Source organism: Mirounga leonina, unplaced genomic scaffold (genome assembly GCF_011800145.1).
Source record: "Mirounga leonina isolate KUSES-001 unplaced genomic scaffold, KU_Mleo_1.0 Mir_169, whole genome shotgun sequence".
In the NCBI taxonomy this organism is placed as follows: Eukaryota; Metazoa; Chordata; class Mammalia; order Carnivora; family Phocidae; genus Mirounga; species Mirounga leonina.
Window position 1 is genome coordinate 18,724,161 of NW_023270431.1, and position 19,440 is coordinate 18,743,600.

The 19,440-nt window shown below is 39.6% G+C and overlaps 1 protein-coding gene across 1 annotated transcript in view; it reads left to right on the forward strand.

Annotated features, from left to right (window-relative positions):
• Nucleotides 1–19,440, forward strand: part of CRYBG3 (crystallin beta-gamma domain containing 3) — a 106,158-nt gene that overhangs the window by 11,276 nt on the left and 75,442 nt on the right. The window contains exon 2 of the mRNA XM_035015186.1: nt 5,994–6,060. Coding sequence (XP_034871077.1) covers nt 5,994–6,060 — 67 coding nt within the window. The remainder of the gene's footprint in view (nt 1–5,993; nt 6,061–19,440) is intronic.

The window sequence follows — 19,440 nt, forward strand, 5'->3', positions numbered from 1 at the left end:
CTGCTGGCAGTCACTGTTTATGAATGGACAGTTTTCCAGATGGCTGTTTGTAAATCGTCAGTGTGGAACTCTGTCCCCATAGAAGCAGGGTTGGAAGCAGGCCACTCTAGGCCCATGCACAGAAGTCAGTTTAATCCATAACGTGCCTGCAGTATAATATTGAACAAAGAGAGCCTCTAGGCTGGTCGTGTGAAGCTGTGTTTGTAAGAAAAAATTCCAAGGTAGTGTAGATGCCCCCAAAGTAGCAGCATACCCTTTGAAGGTTTGTGGGGATAAAAGCCCATACTGTATTTAAGGACCCAAATGCGGGCTGAGAGGGTGGAGTCTCAGGGAATACAGGACAGGCCCAGAGGTGGCCTCAGTAGGTTGGAAATAAGGACTGTACAAGTTTCTGTCTCTTTCTCAGAATGTCCTGGTATTAATTTTGATACTGAGTTGGTTTCTTGGTCAGAGTCTCTCTGTTCCTTCACCATACAAAACTTCAAGTTTGGTCTACCTGTTTCCTTTTCCATTCGTCCTACCACTGGAGAATCATATGGGATTTTAGATCTGGCAGAGAGCTGGTCTGACACTTTCATTTTACATATTTGAAAAATCAGATCCAGAAAGGTGCATTTTGAGTGAAGTGACCTTTGTCCCTAAGGTCTGTCCCTGAAATAGACATAAGTCCATTTTGCAAAGCACTTCGCTACTAATGACAACAAGAAAGGGTGTGGATAGGTAAAAGACCCCTTCTTGTTCTATATTATTTTTTCATTTAGTTCTCCATGGTAAAGTCACACCTGGAGGACTGAGTATGATTTGATCACATTTCAAAGGAAGGCCAGATTCTGGCTGCTCCTAGAGTTTCATCAAAGGAATGGTGTCAAGTAGGCTCTGAGGTGAGGAACAACATGCCAGGCAGGAGGCCTGATGGAGTCTGGTGGAGAGGGTGATGCTGTTTAGCAGACCAGAAGAGTTTTAGGTTAGTGGTGGAAGAGAAAACAATAGATATGCCTTGACTCTCTTTCCCTGTCCTCAGTGCTGCTGGTTCCTCTATTGTAGACCATACGTCATACAATGGAAGTGAAAATCAGAGTGGGAAGATGATTTCCGGCTGCACCAGGCTGAGTGGGATGAAGGGGATGGAGAGAAGGGAAATTCTTCATTTCCCTAGGGACAGTGAATCTGGGGGACTGGTCAGATGTATATGGTGTTCCCAAATTGGGGACTATGTTTTATTAAGTGGCTTTGTGTTTAGAGATGGTCAGAATTACTGCCAGTGATGTCTCTAACACCAAACATTGCCTCCTTTCTAAAAATGGCAAGAAATAATAGACTTCTGCATCTGTAGAGAATGGGCAAGCCTCCAGAAGACAGTTATGTAAGCTGTATTCAGTTCTTTAACATTTCCAGATTTTTCTGATCCAGCCCCAGGAATGATGTGTGAGAGAAAAGGCAGAGTAAGAGGCAATGCCCAGCAGCTGTGCTCCAGGAGGGAGAGGAGTGGACAGCCTTACTCTCCCTCACTGTGTCTCCACCCTGTCCTCCTAGTCTGTGTGCTGTCCCTGAGTGTCTATCTGTTGACCATCTAGGAAGTTGCATTCTTACCATGGGAGGAACTGAATCTGGGAGAGGGCCAGCAGCATCCCTTGTGCTTTAGTCTGTGGTATACACCGAAAGAGGGTTTGTTTTTTCTTGTTGGTCCCACTGTGGACTTGCGATGCTCAGCATGCTCATTAGGGCAACAGCTTTTTGCTGGGGCCAGGAGCTCTGCAGGGCCTGGGTGTTGGAAAACCGGCAATGTTTTACATGACTGAGTTTTCTACATAATGGATACCTACCTTTATCAACACTTAACAAATTTAAATAATGTTAAGTGGAGATCTCTCAGACTAGATCATTCCCTTCCTTATACAACTCTCAGTTGTTGGCTTCTGCTGAACAGAAGGCTCTCAGACCATTGTTTATCAAGAGTGTGGTCAGAAGGCCACCTGCTTCAGAACAACCTTGGGAAGGGGGAGTCGGTTATTGAAGTGCATATTCCTAGGACCCAACTGGAGTCCTTGACAATTAGGCACATACATTTGCTTTATAAATATGCTTTATAATATGATTGCCCAGCTGATTGTGGTGCATCTATGTAGGGATTCTGAAGGAGTGAGGGCAAGGATTTCATGTGGTGTGTTGATTGCACCCTAGCACCAAGAACAGTGCCTGGCACTTAAAGGGGACTTAAAAACAGAGGGGGCAGTACTTACCCAGTGAGTGAGTGTGTTCTTGTGCCTAATTTTCTGCTGCTTATTTGCTATGGGTTGGGGAACCTTGTTATAATTTAATAAAAAATAAGAGTATAAGATACATTGACAGGATAGGGGCTTTCCTCTTTGTAAATTATTTGAACTCTAGAATGTTAATGTGCTCCATTTTTTTCTTGGCCCAGAGATTTTAGTTTGTCTGGAAAGTAAACAGTTAATGGCTACATGTTGGATTCCTGGTTTTCAGGTAGGGTCTAAATAAGTTGCTTCAAAAATGAGGAACTTCAGTGTTACTTTGACCTTGATATTTATCTGGGCTGTTTTGAAGGATTAATTTCCAGAGTTCTGTTAGCTAACTAAGATGAGGCTATTTAGAAATGCAAGGTATTCTTACTTGCCTACGTGTGGTTATGAGTCCTGTCCCTCACCCCTAGCCATGAGCAAAATGTGTGCTTTCTAAAAATACTGCTGTTGAACTATTCCCAAGTCTCAAAGGGGGTTAAATTGTGAAAGAACAATAAGAACAGATTGTCAACTTTCATAAGGTTTGAGATCATCTGAATTTGAACATGTTTCTCTTTCCCGCATATATTAAAGAGTCTGAGAATACTATTTCAAGCCTTTTGAGTCTTTTCTGTTATTTTTTTTTTTAACTAAGCAGACATCTAAGTCCAGTGTTTTCAGTATTTTCATCTACTCTGTTTTGTTTTTGTGTGTGTTTTGCATTGCATTGTTTCCAAAGGAACACTTTTTTGATTAAGCAGGCACAAATGGAGAAACTGTCTGATATATATATATTTTTAATTTAACAAATATTTGAGCACCAGGCACAGTGCTCAGCTCTGGGATACAGACATGAATGATAAAATTTCTGAATTTGAGTTCAAATTCTAGTTAGATAGCTTGATGTTATGGTAAAGAGCAGGAATGTGTGAGCGGTATCACTGGGTTCAATAAGAACTCCCCCCCCCCAAAAAAAAACAAAGATTAAGCTAGGACTAAATTGTAAAGGATTAAGAGTTGGGCAAGGTGTCAAAGGATGTTGCAGGCAGGCAAAAGAAAGTGGTTTGTTGGCATATTCTGAGAATGTGAAGTGGTTCTATGTGGCAGGTGTATCTTGGGCCACGTGAATAACTTTATATATCCTAAGGACTCTTCATTTTATTCATCAACTGATAGAGATTTACTGAAGGGATTTTTAAACTGGAAAGTGGGATCAGATTAACAATCATTTTGACGGGAAGTAGGGGTTGAAACAGAGCAATTCTGAAGATGCCAGAGATCAATTAAGAAGGACTCTTTACTAAACTAGAAAAGAGGTGGGGAAAGCTTTAATTGAAACTAGATTTTTATAGCTAAGCCAGAATTTTTAAAATGTGTTGTTTACTTTAGAACTCAACACATTTTCAAATTTTGGTTTAGCAGTAAGATTCATGAGACTTAAACATAGGCTGTAAGTTTTAGAAAGTTTTATGAAGTGTCAAATATTCTTTTGTTTTCAGCTTTACATTCTTCAGTTGTTTGCTCAATATGGAATTCTTGTGTGCCGACATACAACTATATTTTTCTGGCATTTTTGTGTGTGTTTGTGTAGAGTGGATATGATTATAGCTAATTGAAAATACTGATATCTGCGTTGATCCCATAAACCTGGAGCTACATTTTCTACAGAGGTTTTGTATTGGAAAGGAAACTTACACCATTTTCATTTCCAATCTCACTAAGGCAGTAAGTTTACAGAAAGCGCTGTAAACACTCTTAAGTAGAATTTCAGGAATCTTGAACAAGAACTAGGAGACTAAAATATTTGTATGTTTAGTTTTTAGGTGGGTCATTCAAAATAGGTTGTAGTTAGAGAATATACTTATAAAATCATTAAGATCAGTACTATCCTTGAATATACTCCAAATCCTTATAATGTGCTCTTTTTTACGTGTATTTTGCCGGTCTCTCTCTCTCTTTTTTGTTTTTGAATTGAGCTTAAATAGACCAGTCTTGACATTTAATTTAAAAAACGAATTGTAAACAAACATGACAAAAAATCTAAAATAGAAAATAGAAAATGGAGATAAGAACCCACTCACTTTTAAAGTAGCAGTGTTAGAGACATTCTTATTTTATAGATATATAGATGTATTTGGTTACAATTCTGAATTGTACAATATTTTCCATTTATGTCCCTGATCTTTCGCATGGAATTTTCATGTGTTAAGCAACAGCTCATGTGTTCATCTTCTTTACTTGGTTGCTTTTCCTATTGACATTTAAAAGGCTTATGAGTATGACTGTGTCTTCTGGGTCTGTGTATTTCTGCATAGAGTCTGAGACTTAATGAAATTTTAATTTCATTGTCTTTTCCACATGTTTATGATCTTTCTATCTTTCTGTGTTTTTACCATTACCATTTGTTCCCTGGATAGTCTACATAATTGCACTGGGCTTTATGGATAGAAAACTTAAAAATAGCCTAAATCATGTCTTCTCTTTCTATCCTGTCTAATCTGAGCTATTGAGACCACTCCTTTTCATTCACTCTGCCACCAGCCACCATGATTCCCTGTATTTTCCCACTCTCAGTCATTTGCCTGCTTTATGCTTGTCCCCTGGCTAAGGGCTTCCCAGTGCTAGTAGGACAAAGATCAAGTTCTGAAACGGGTCAGGCAGGTTCTCCATAGTCTGCCAGGCACTACCTCTGGTATCATTCTCATATCTAGCAGAGTTACCTCTGCCAAGTTGTTGCGCTCCAGTCTTAGATTAAAACAAACAAAACATGGTTTCCTGAAAATGCCATATTCTCTATTACCTCCTCCTTTGTACCTCCTCTGTGGGCACTTTACGGAGGAGGCAGAATTGCTGTTCCTTCCTTCCTCTGTGCTCCATAGTATTTTGTTCATATAGCAGCTGTAGCTTTTCTCAAACTATATTCTTAGTTTGTGTATCAGTCTCCCCTACTAGACTGAGTTTTACAAAGACCCTGACCTACTTGTTCCCACATCCTCAAGGCCAAGGGCAATCTCTGGAGCATGGCAGGCAGTCATGATAATCTTTAGTGGGGGAGCTGTTCAATTTGTCTAGCATTACAAAAGTATGACAACAAGATAATGTATAAACATAGAAATATAAAATTTTGTATTTGAAATGTATGTGTGCCCAATAGGAAGCATAGTTTATTATGACATCTCATAAGGCATCTGTGAAGGTATTCTAGACAAGACAATTAAAGGTGACAGTCTGGAAAATCAGGTTCTTAAGGTGCCATCTGGGACACATTTGGGGCTAGATAAGCCTGCATCTACGTTTGCGTATTCCCAAAGTTCACTAGATGATCCTGTATGTTGATAAAGACTTGCTGAGGAGAAATATATTCTATTCGTATAGTACGAATATGGGCATTAAAAAAAGATCAGGCTATGGAGAATCTTAATATAAATAAAATCGTAGAGTGTTAGTCATTTCCAAGATTGTGAGAGTTGTACACTGTTGCTTCTTTGTTCAGGTGCATCATCGCTGTGATGCTGATTATCAACATAAGAAAATGTAGCACATAATAGGATCACAAAAATTTGAGGCCTGGATGAGTATTTTTGAATGTGTTTTCAAGTGTAGAGATTCAAGTCAACATATTCTTTTACATTTTGTACATGAATCTTTTGAGAATTGCGTATAAAAGACCTTGCAATTTTTACTTTAAACTCAGAAACTATGATTTTAGTAATTCTTTTAATTTTGAAGAAACTGTGGTTTTTTATTTTTCAGTGTTGAAAATGAGCCCATGAGCACAAGTCAGAAAAAGGATAATGTACTTTCATCAGAAGCATTAAAGGTATAGTTTTAAATTAATATATTAAGCAAATATTTCTCTTAATTTCTGTTCCTACTTCTTTTAGATTCTGTCATCTCATTTTACATTTCAAAAGCAGTGCTGTATTATTTATGTGGAAATCCAGCCCAGCTCTGTTGGATGTAGTATTTAGGTGGGATGCGGTGAGGGGAGAGGGGCACTGGGGAGAGTTTGAGAGGGGTGTTCTTATCCCAGCTTTGCCACTAACCAGCTGTGGGGCCTTCAGCTGATGCATTTAATGTCTTTGTCCTTAGTTTTCTAATCTGTGAATTGGATTGCCTGACTTCCATAGTTTCTTTTCCCTAGGATGTTCTTTATGTTGTGTTTTATCAAATGCTGATGACATTTAATAGTGCTTTTGGAAGTTAATAACATGTTCTTAGTGTGTGATGGATATTTTTGGTCAGCTCACATATGAACCAGATTTCCTTGCTTCTACAGGACAAGCATGAAAAGTGTATAAGCTACACACCTCCCTAGGTAGTTACTGATAAGTGTGGTTAAAAATCCTTGAACATCGGGGTGCCTGTGTAGCTCAGTTGAGCATCCATCTCTTGATTTTGGCACAGGTCATGATTTGAAGATCCTGGGATGGAGCCCCGCATCAGCCTCCCTACTCAGGGGGGAATCTGCTTGAGGATTCTCTCTCTCTCCCTCTGCCCCTCCTCCCACTTGCTTTCTCTCTCTCTCTCCCCCCTCCCTTCCTCTCTCCAAAATAAATAAATGTTGTTTTTTTTTTAAAATATTTTATTTATTTATTTGACAGAGACACAGTGAGAGAGGGAACACAAACAGGGGGAGTAGGAGAGGGAGAAGCAGGCTTCCCGTGGAGCAGCGAGCCCGATGTGGAGCTTGATCCCAGGACCCTGGGATCATGACCTGAGCCAAAGGCAGACGCCCAATGACTGAGCCACCCAGGCTCCCCTAAAATAAAATAAATGTTTAAAAAAAATCCTTGAAAATCACTGAACCTTGTAACATTTCTTTTTACTCATAAGTGATTTTCTAGAACCTGAATGTTTGTGTTGTTCAGTGATGTGATGCCAGGTATGTGATCAAGCTTTTGTAGCTGTCCCACAGTCATGGAGTTTGGTCTCATCAATTTTCTTTTCACATGATTTGTGACAATCCGTAAAGCAGAATGCTTGTGCTTTCCATGAATTTCAGAGTAAATTAGCTTGGTCAATGGAGGGAAAAAAGTCATCTGAATTCTTCATTACCAATAAGGGGACTCTTAAACATTATATAAAGTCCAAAGGCATTAGATATGGTGACGATAAAGCTGTTTTCATTGTTCCCCCATCATAATAAACAATATAAATATTTTTTGAGAGAAAATATCAGGATCTGATTTTTTTTTAACTTTATCGAAAGAAAAAAATCAGGATCACCTTGCTTTCCTTATCTATCTTCGTTCCTTTGTGAGTTTGGCTATTAAATCCTGCTTTCAGGGATACCTGGGTTGCTCACTCGTTTAAACATCTGCCTTCGGCTCAGGTCGTGTCTGAGAGTCCTGGAATCAAGCCCTGCCTCAAGTTCCCTGCTCAGTGGGGAGTCTGCTTCTCCCTCTCCCCGTGTCCCCCATGCTCTCTCTCAAGTAAATAAATAAAATTTTAAAAAAAATCCTGCTTTCAGGTTTTACAACATTTCTACCTACTCTTTTCCTGTCAACTCAGCCAACTGTTAGCCAGCCTACTGGTTTACCACTGCAAGGGCTCTGTAGCTTTCTTCTTCTCTTCCTTCAGTTTTTGCATGTCTTCAGTTGCCTTAACTTCAAGACTTCTAATGGTATATATGCAGCCTTGCTCTTGAGTTGTTTTACAGGAAGTATTTTCTTTTGAGATCTCAAACTTTGAGGTTTCTTTGGCTACTAACTCCTTCACTCCATCTCCTAATCCCTCACTGCCTCCATACCTGTCTTGACCTTCACCAAACATTCCTGCTATCCTTGCTGCCTTCCCCTCAGAGGCTCCACTTGTTTCCCCACTTGACCTGTAATTGATGCTGTACTACTCCAGCTATAATCTCACTCAAAAAAACCCCACAAAAAACCTTCAGCCTTCAGATTTGGCCTTTCCTGTAGTCCTACTTTGTACCTGCAGAGATTGTTCCAGAAAGTCACACATTTGTAGATGCGGTGAATATGTACATTGGGCAGATACGTTGGCTGGGCCTCCATGGTTAGTCTTTTCTATCCATTCTTAATATCTTGGTTTGAGTGCCCAGGATAATTTCTATTTGGGATCTGGGTCCCCAGTTAGATATGGCTCATAGTCATGAGATTGTTTCTCTTAGGATTTGAGACCCGTTAGATTACTTATACGTGGGCAGTGCAGTTAGAGAGTAATAGAGAGTGCACCATGGTGCTCTCCCTGCGGTGGCCTGAGCATTTGGCCCTTGTAATTATTGCTTTACCTTCCAGAAGCTATTAGTAAGATTTCTTCAACCTAGCCACACAGGCCCAGTGGTTTAGATACCTGTTGCCACGCATCAGAAATATATATATTTTGATAACACCAATAGTCAGCACCATACCTTGTGGGGGAAAACAGGTTAGAACAATATTGATGATCCTGTTATTCTAAATGGTCTCAATTTAAGTATTTTCGTTAGGAATGGAATAAAATATGCATTTGTTTTCTGATGAATAGTTTTCTGAAGCAGCACTCCACTCTAATGTGACATTTGTTACCATGCTTCCATCTTGTTAATCTGAATTTTATGATAATGCCTTCTGTGATAAGAAAAAATATGCAGCATTTTTCCTGGTGAGTCTGAAATGTAACAGATTTATGAATAATAAATGTTCTTATCCATTTCTTTTTGTGAGTATTTGACTTTGAGATGCCAAATCAAGATGTTGACGATTGTTTGGTTTTAAGTTTAAGCTACAAAAATTAATTATATTTTTCAAACAACTAAAGACTATAGAAGCTTTATATTATCTTTGGACATCATTATATTATTTATCACTTAGATGCTATACAAGGTTTGCTGTTTTGCTAACATTGGTAGCCATTTCTAATGCTAGCATTTATCATTCCACTGATAAATTTCTTTTATATGAATTAGGTTCTTATATCTAGCTGGCAAAACTTCCAGATATTTAGTTCGTATTCTACCTTCGTTTTTCTTTGGGGTCTACAATTTTGTCTTGTAGCCTTAGACACTTGGTCCTGTTGCATTCACGTCTACTGTTATTTAAAAGAGCAGGAAGTCATGTTCTAATTCCCTGCTGCCATCTACCTACTTCAGAGGAATTTTCATCCCTTTTTGTCTTTCAAGGATAAACTCCCGAAAGCCCCCTGCTTTGGTTTTGATCTGGTTTTGGTCCCCCTGGTTTTGGACTCTTATTTCCTGCCTTCTCTTAGACCTTGCCTTGACTATCCATCCCTCCATCTTCACTGGCTTCTTTTTCTTTTCTGAAACACAGTTGTTTTGGGAGGCACCTGGGTGGCACAGTCAGTTAAGCATCCTACTCTTGATTTTGGCTCAAGTCATGATCTCAGGGTTGTGAGATCGAGCCCCATGTCGGACTCTGTGCTGGGCATGGAGCCCGCTTAAGATTCCCTCTATCCCCCTTGGCCCCTCCCACCTCCCTCTCTCTCCCCCTCTAAAAAATAAACACACAAAACAGACTTTTTTTTTCCCCTTTGGTGGATCTGGTTTCCTTTCAATCTATCATTTCACGTCACTCCCAATCACTGTTTAATTCTTAATCCTTTCTAATTTGATTCTTGTCTCTTCTCTAGTTCCCTCAGACATGGGAAACTTAGTACTGTGCCTGGTACATGTGTCATAAGTGCTCAGTAAGTAGTTAAATGAGTAAAAGTCATTCCATGAAACCAGTGATCTCTTGCTAATCGCAGTCAATAGTCTTTTCTTAGTTCTTATTTTATTTAACCAGTTGAGACACTTGATTTTCCAGATCTTGTCTTCTTTCCACAGATTTGCTTTTTTATCTTTTTTTCCATTAATATTGTACTTCATTGCAATTCTTGCCTCTGGCTATTTCCTTCTGACTTTCTGGCCAAATTACTTTTCATATAGATGTTTCTCAAAGTCCTCAGTTGTCTTCAATGTCTGTCTTCCAAAGTAGTATCTTTCAATCGTATTGCTTCATTTTTTGGCTCTCAGATCTCTACTTGACATCCCTTTTGAACTCTAAGCTTGATTGTTGGGGTTCCAGACATTTCTGTATGGATGGCCTTTGGTACTTCAAATTTAGTCTGCCCAAAAGTCTCAGTATCTTCAGAGATGTTCTCTCTAGATGTATTTAGTTGAGAGGTGGAGGTGGTGGGAGGTAGGGAGGATCGTTTAATTGCTTGGGATGGGAGAAGAGCCCTGGGTTCAGGTATTCCATCTGGAGATTTTCTTTTTTCTTTTTCTTTAAGATTTTATTTATTTGACAGAGAGAGACACAGTGAGAGAGGGAACACAAGCAGGAAGAGTGGGAGAGGGAGACACAAGCAGGGGGAGTCTCCAGGAGAGGGAGAAGCAGGCTGTCCGCTGAGCAGGGAGCCCAATATGGGGTTCCATCCCAGGACCCTGAGATCATGACCTGAGCCGAAGGCAGACACTTAACAACTGAGCCACCCAGGCACACCCAATCTGGAGATTTTCAGCCAAACTCTTTACTTTTAATCCCACTGCCCTAAGTGGTACCTAGTGTCTTCAAAACCTGAACTTTTTCAGGCTGTCTATGGAGTAGATTGTGTCCCTCATGATCAGAGTTCCCCCTTGCAGCCACTTGGGTAGAAGCTTCCTGTGGTGAGTTACTCTGCCTCCATCCGCCTTTGCCTTCTAAAACTTTTTTGAAATCTCTTAATCTGCTCATATGTACTCTCTTACTCTCTTTGTATTTATAACTGAAACTGTTCCTTTACTGTCATTTTAGAATGTTTTGTACAAGAGAAGCAATCAATATGTGTGGCTCGTCAACAGTGTTAATTGGAATTTTTATCTCTTTTTATAGTTGAAGAAAGTGAATCTCAGAGATTCACTTCAGAAAACCCACACTGTTAGTGAGAGGAGACAAGACAATTCAGATGCAGTTCTGTATAATGCTTCCCGTTTGTGAATTTAATTTATAAGGTATATTCATAAACTAAATTTACCAAAAAGAAATCTTATTAAAAAAATTAAAAGAGCTATGCACTAAGTCTCTTTTCAGAAATGATTCATGAGCTAAATAAAATGAATTAAACCTGGACCATAGGTTATAGATTCTCCAACCCAGACCTCAATAATTTGATGATTTTTAGGCTTGTTCTCAGTAGCTTGACATCTGCTTTTTATAAAATTTAACTTTTGTCCCATTTTAGAATTGTTGCTTATAACTAATCATACAATTTTGATGAAGGTTCTGGAGTGGTTTTCAAGAGGCAGTGGTTGATAGATGCCTTTGATGTTCTATGAATAATCAAGGAGTATCAGTCTAGTGCGTATTATTTTTATTTATGATTTATAACACTTATTTTTAGTTTTACAAGTAAATCATTTACAACAAAGATCCGTACATTTTTAACTATTGCCTCTGTTTACTGATAGGTAAAGATGGAAAAATTATAGCTCAAGAATATCTTACTGAAGAAAAAGTCATTGTTTTTTATATTAATTTTATATTGAATGTACAGTGCTGTTTAGTAAGATGGATATATTAAATTTATACATCTGTTCATATTTTGGTTTGTGTAACTCTTCTTTCCTTATTGGTTTTTTCAACTTCCTTTGGCCAAAAGTGAAATGACGGTAAAATTTAAACGCATTAAATGTTTTCTTGGTGGGCGCCTGGGTGGCTCAGTCATTAAGCATCTGCCTTTGGCTCAGGTCCTGGGATGGAGCCCTAAGTCGGGCTCCCTGCTCCTCAGGGAGCCTGCTTCTCCCTTTTCCTTTGCTTCTCTCTCCGTCTGTCTCTCGTGAATAAATAAATAAAATCTTTTTAAAAAAATATTTTCTTGGTTAGGTTAGGGGAAAATTGATTACTGAACTAATTTTTAAATAAATTACGGCCTTAATAAATGCTTGCTATCCTTTTTTCTCAGTGATACAGATAATAGCAGCAGTATGACATCAAATTAATAAAAGATTTTCAAATTTTTCTTTTTCAAATACAGGAACTCTTTAAAAAATTTCAACTTAATCACATTTGGAACCCATTTATAGATTAGCTTTAATTGATAGGAATGTTGATGATTGGAATGAGTGGTCTCATAGTAAGCCACTATTTCTCTGCTTCTGCCAACTATGGGACCCCTTGGAAAAGTTTTAAAATTAACATATGCCGTGATGGAAAGAACAGTCTTTGGAATCAGACAAATCTGGGCCTAAATCCCAGCTTTCCATATGGTAGTTTTGTAATCTTGGAAAATTTACTCAACCTCTTTGAACTTTGGTTTGCTGATCTGTATGGGTGTAGGGGAGGTGTTCAAATCCTATTTCATAGAAGTGTTTTGGAATTAACTGAGATAATGTGTATAGCACTACACGATGCCAGACACAACACAGGTACTCAGGGAAAGAGGTGCCTTCTTGCCATATAAAGTCTGGCTAAACCTTAGAAAGAACTCTTTTGTTTGAGAATGGTGCTGATTTTTTCTGGGTGCATAGTATAGAAATAACTATTAGAAACATTGATTCTCTATCACATTTGAAAAGAAGGCATACGTGGAGATAGACATATTGAAATTTAGCTAGAAGTCAAAAATTCTTACCCCTTGATTGCTCCTGTAAAGACTGAGTGCTGTCAGAGTGTCTGAAGTAGAGATCCCACTGTGTCACTCTGTGGTCAGATGCCCAAAGGAACTGGCAGGGCTGAAGCCTGTCTGTATGGCTGGGGCTGGTCTGGGGCCTTGATATCTTAGAGTTCCTGGGTGTTTAATGTGTTATAAGGCACCTGGTTTGATTTGCAGCAGCTCATTCTATTGTAGACCTGTAATGGTCCTACTTTGTGGTATGATGGAATACCTTATCAAAATGGAAACAGACTTATGAAAGGTAATGTACATACTCCAGATTTTTGTGAGTACATTTACCTTCATGGGTGCCAGATATTGATTCAAGAACATTAGAGGGGGTTCTGAAAACCTCTCCTAGAAATAAAAACATTTATTATTCTGGCCCAGTGTTTTCATTGGAGAACTCTTTATACCACAACAGAAAGGAGTGGCTTTTCTCCTATCTTATGTCATTTTGTTCCTTTTTTCTTCTGTCCTTACACAACCTGCCCTGGTTGATTTGATTTCTACCTACATCTAAGCCTGTGACATAGCTCACACCTGTCCCTCCAGCCCAACATGTTTTGCTGAGCATCAGGGTAATAGAACCAATTCTTTGATGCACCTTTCCTGCCAGTGTTGCTGGGTATAAGATTTGACACATTCAGAGTTGAACTCAGACTATTTTATCCTAGTTTCCTTCTCTTTCTGTGTTCTCTGTCCTGCTAAAAGGTGCCACCAATTATCCAATCTTGATGTTTGGAAATGATTCTATCATTCTGTCTCCCTCCCCATTGTGCCAGGGACCATCAACAGCCCTTTCTTCCTGTCCATACCCATTGCTACTCTATACTTCAGACTTTTCTCCTTTAGATCAACAGTTTTTACTCCTGTGTTGTTTGTTCTGATACATATGATAGATGACTGTCTTGGGTCACTTATGGTTAAAGGCACTTATTTGGTACACCATATATAACTACATCCCTTTATCAGAGATTACATGGAAATGAAAAACTGAAAGTAGCACCTCAGCTAAAACCTTGATTCTATTCTAGAGCATTTTTAAAAAGTGAAATTTCAGCTTTTTAACTAACTTCAGTAATAAGTTATTTGTGACATCTCAGAACTGATCACAACACTGAGACATGACATAAAAGTTGTAGGTTATTTGTTATGTTAAACAATAACCAGCTTAGAGCAAAATAGTTGAAGGCCAACCTGCTGGCCTGTTCTAACTTTTTAGTGGAAAAATAATGCTGTGATAAAAATGTAATGTTATCTTTCAAGCAAAATTACTTTAACAGTGGGAGTATAAATTGTTCATCTTTGCACCTTACCATTAGTCATGAAATCCATTTGAAAAATTTTGTTCATGCAAATATGTATCAATAGTTTATATGGAATTAGGCATCCCACCACAAATTAAATCCATTATGATGAAGGTAAATAGTAATTTTGATTTAAAATTTTAGCACCACTTAATCTATAGCTAGCTCAAGATATCGGTAATAATCTGATAATAATTATTTTCCTCAAAATTGAGGAAATTTTAACTACTGGTGGTACAGTTTCAAATATTGACAAATTTGCCAAGTAATATGTAGCAACCAGATGTCTTAGGAGAAAATTAACTAGAATTCTCAAGTAAGCAGCTGGTTTTAGTGTATGAGTGCCAGATTTTAGTACCTGTTAATTTAGGTGATAGTCATATTCAGGATGAAATTGTTTTCACCTTGTGGTGACAGGGAAAACAGTGTGTTAGGAATGTTCACTGAAAGAACATGTACATAGGCGATTTCCATTCTGAAAAAACTTCTGTTGTAATAGAAATTTTCCAGACAGAGAGGGCAAGGGGTAAGTGGTCTCGGCAGTGGGAATAGCATTATTGCAAAGACATTCTGTAGGAGAGAGAGAGAGGAGAAGAGAGATGGGGAGAGAATGAATGAGGGTGGATATGATGACATTAGGTATTTGGAAGCATTGTGAGTGGCAGGAGATGAAATTGGAGAAAGTTACAGGGGGCTAGACCCACCAACACCTTGAATGCCATGCTTGAGAGGTTGGATTTTATCCTGACAGCAGTGCCGTGATAGTGATTAAAGGCCTTTAGGGATGACCAGATTTGAATTATAAAAGATTGCTCTATTTTTTTTCTGGAGAATGGACTGGGGACAGTGCAAGCAAGGAAACAGGTGATGTTTTTGTCTGACTTTTAAACAAGCGGAAGTATTAAGATTTGCAGAAAATGAAAGAATGGAGACAAAGCATGAACACATTCAGTATTGGATGTATTGAGCTTGAGGTTCCAGTGAAGTACCCAGGTGTATATGGATGCCTGATTGATAGTTGAACATCCTGTCTGAGCTGCAAGTCAAAATCTGGGAATCATCTGATTAATCTGTGGGAAATGAAGCCTCGTAAAGAAGATCATGAAGAAAAAGCAGGCCCAGGCTGGAAATTGGAGAAATATGTTCTGTAAGGGATGGCTAGAATAATGTGAGATGGAGAAAGTGTTTGAGAGGAAGAAGGAAAATCTCAGAGTAATGTCATGGAAGAAAATGGAAGATTGGTTATCAGGAAGAGATTCAGTCTCACATTCTGCAGATGCACCATGTAAGAAGTGTATTGAATTAGCAAGTGGGACAGGGTTTCTTAGAGACTGTGGTCAGCACAACTAGGGAGGAAGTCAGATTGTAAGGGCTTAGAGAGTGGTTGGGAGGAAAGGGGAAAGAAGATGGTGAGGGCTGGGAACCCTTTTTTGAGGAGGTTGGTAGTAAAGAGAGGAGAGGGCTATCCTTGTGCATTTACTTTTGAATGGTGGGCTTCCAGAAGGGGCAGATGAGGAACTGTGGTTCCCAAGGAGTCCTCAAGGACTCTGCACTGGTACCCTGGTGAGGGAATTCACCTTGGGAAGAGGAGGAGTCCTTCCTTCGTGATGAGCGTGCTAGTGAGTGAAGGAAGTGTGCCGATGCTGCAGGAGTCAGGGCTATGAGGGAATATCTTCATGAAATAGAGAGTAGTGACATCTGCTGAGCAAGGGGGTAGGATAGTGGAGTGGGTGGGAAAGGTGAAAGAGCTGCTGTGGAAAATAAGGAAAGGTTACAGAGAGATTTCCAGCTGGGGCTGTAAATTTTGAATTGTTCGCAGCCCAGATCTGCATGGTGTGCATATCCTTGTGGTGTGTTAAAACAAGACTCACTCATTTAGTTAGGAAAAGATAACACTGGAATTTTTCTCAGTGGGGATGACCAAGGAATAAAACAGAGACTTTGAGGTTACTGGTTGTATTTGATGGCCGGGTAGAAAAGATAGGAAACTGGGAACTGAAAGGGACAGTGTAGGAGAAGACAGAAGCTATGATGGGGCAGGAGGAGTGGTGTGGTGGGTACACCTGGGACAGTAGAGTAAGACAGCTGGAAGGAGGAGAGGGTGTGCACATGGGGAATACCTGAGATTGAGTTTCAGAGGTGACACAGTTATGGGTGACTCACTAGGGTCAGAGTTAATGGAAGAGGCAAGAAGAGTGGAGGTGAAAGTCACTGGAGTTGAGGGTGTTAAGGAACTGGGAGTCAGGGTGTTCAGAAGGATCATCCTTTCTACGCACAATGAAGGCAGAGTCTGAGGTAGAAAGGATGACCAAGCCAGGTGCTTGAGACTGTAAAGGAAGGGTCACCTGGCTCTTCATTATTTTCCACTCAACAGGCTCTTTGGTGACAGCCTCTATCCTGTGACCTTTTTGACTTTATTCCCTGTGCCACTTACCATGTTGGCACAGCACCTGCCACATGCTCTAGGATACTCGAGGGGGTGACAAACTAATACCAGTTGGACCTGCAAATAAATTCTTACATCATTAGAATGTGGGCTCCATGAAAGCAGGGCTATTGGTGTTTTTTGTTTTTTTGTTTTTTTCCGGTTGCATCTAAACACCTGGGATGGTATCTTGCTCTTACTTACTGAATGAATGAATGAATGATTTTGAGGTTGCGTGGACCCTAACTGCCATTTCAGCTAGTACTTGGTATACCCATTTCAGCCTAGTACTGCATTCCCCAGAGACACTCGTCCAAGTCTTCTCTATTTCGGGAGCCCAAGTCCCAGCTCCACCTGTGTGTTCCTCCTTTGGCTTGCCATCTCTCCTCTCACTTACTGAGGTCAGAGCCACTTGGTGGACCTTGCCCTTTGTCTTCTCTATTTACAGAATTGCTCAGACCTTGGCCACTTCCTTACCTCTTTACCTGGAAGAGGACATGTCCCTAATCCTCTTCAAGGCTAATACTTTCCCTTTATTATTAGAAAAAGTATTAGAGACTCTACTGGTCTCTTTATCTCACCTTATGCTTTTCACTCTGGGACCTGGCATCCTTCTCTCATGTACAGCAGTTACTCTCTTTCCAGTAGGTATAGAGCTGATCCACAAAACAAGAACAAAAAACCATTTATTCTGTCTTAGACCTTAAACTGTCATATTCTGTCTTTTTGTTGTTGTTGTTAAAAAAATTTCTCAAAATATTCCCTTCTATTTACTGACTATTCCTGTTCCCTTGCCTGCCTACTCACAGCTTAACACCTTGAGTTTGGGGCTGTACTCATACATTCCTGAGCTGTTAAGACTATTCATCCTGCATTCCTGGGGCTTCTGTATAGTCCTCATTACTTATTTACTAATCCAACAACTATTGGAGCACCTCTGATTGTCAGACACATTTCCAGATGCTAGAAATACTGCACTGATTGAAATAGACAAAAATCCCTGCACTTGTGGCTTTTACTTTCTAGAGGAAGAAACAGATATTAAATAATGGAAGTGTATATGTGTGTGTGTATTTGGACACCAGCAAGTACAAAGGAGAAAAAGCAGAGAGAGGATATTGGCACTTTCAGAGTGGAGGAATTGACAATTTTGGAGTGACTGGGGAAGCTTTCAGTGAAGAGATGAAGGAGGTGAGGGGAAGTGAGTCATATAGCTATGTAAGGGAAGAAAATCTAAGCAGAGAGAAGAGTCGATGTACATACAGTTCCCGAGGCATGAGTGTGCCCGTTGTTTTTGAAGAACAGTGGGGGAGGATAGTCATCTTTCTAGACCTCACAGTGGCATTTGGCATTTACTCCCCACTGGCTTTTGGAAATAGTCTTTGTCCTTTGCCTTTGGAGACCAGTATTCTGGAGGGATGACTTGGTCTGGTTTTTGCCTTCTCCATCTCTCACTGATTTCTTCTCTAATTTGCACCTCCTTTTAATCTTTTTTTTTCCACTAGAGCCCTTTTCATCCTGCATACACTGTGTATGGCCAAATTGCATTCTTAAACTGCACTTCTGACTACTTTCCAGACATCTCATCTTTACATCAGCAGGGGACCAAAAATTCAGTGTTTGACATCTAAGTAATTTGTTGCCTTACCTCCTCCCATCCCCACAAGATCCTGATCTCACCTCTCCTATTTCCCATATCCATTTTTTACTTTACTCAAATCATTGCCCAATTTAGAAAACTTAATGATCTATGACTTTGTTATCCCTGAGCCTCTGCTTCTATTAGTCATCTTATCCACCTCATTCTCTATTCTGTACCCCAGTCTTCTTCAGCCACACCCCTGCCATGATAAACAGAGTTCATAATTCTCTGTCTTTGTACATAGTATACTGTGTGTCTAGGATGCTCTTCTCACCCTTCAGGAGCAAGCTCAAATGTTACCTCCTCTATGCAGTGGATTCTCTTGTAAGCCCCACACAGTAATAAGCAATGAGTATCTTACTAGACTGTAAGCTCCTTGAAGCTGAAACCATGTCTTACTAATCAGTGTCCCTGATGCTTTTCTGTGCTTCCCTGTATTAGGCACATAGCAAAGAGAGGAGATGGATGGATGAAATTGACCAAGGACATTGCATTATAGCAAATTGAGTGTGAAGGGAAAAAATTTCAAATTCCCCAGTTACATATGCCTTCATCAGTAGCCTTTGTTGTTATATGTGGAACGCCAACATCTTTGAGAGCAACTGGAATTGATGTTTTGTTTGCTTGAATCCTGACTGCTTTCATTCTACTCATTGGAACATTGGCAGGCAGTCCTTTTGGCAGGCAGCATTGGCCCTCGCTTGTGGCAGGCTGAATTTTATTGTTGTTTAGGCTGAGGGGAAAGAGCAGCTGTTTTAGATCAGACTTAAAATTTTAATTATATAAATAAAGAATTTATTGTGTTTACTTTGAATAGCAGTGCTCTTTTCTGCTAGTTTTTGTTCCTAGATTTAGATGCTTTTTTCTTGTTGGGAGTATTTCACTGACACACATTTCTCAGAAGATTATTAGGGAAAAATTAAGAAATGGAGACATCTAAGGACAAAAAGTGCTATTTAGTAAACTGAAGATACAGATTCTGGAATAGCAAAGAAGCTGAAAATAAAGGGAAGGAAAAAAGTGATTTTCAAAAAAAATTTTTTGTATAATTCTAAAAAGGTTAAATCTAGGGGCACTTGGGTGGCTCAGTCGGTTAAGCCTCTGACTCTTGATTCAGCTCACATCATGATCCTCAGGGTCGTGAGATCAAGCCCTATGTGGGGCTCCATGCTCTTGGTGGAGTCTGCTTGTCCGTTTCCCTCTGTTCCTCCCCTGCTCACTCTCTCCTTTCTCTCTCTCTCTCTCAAATAC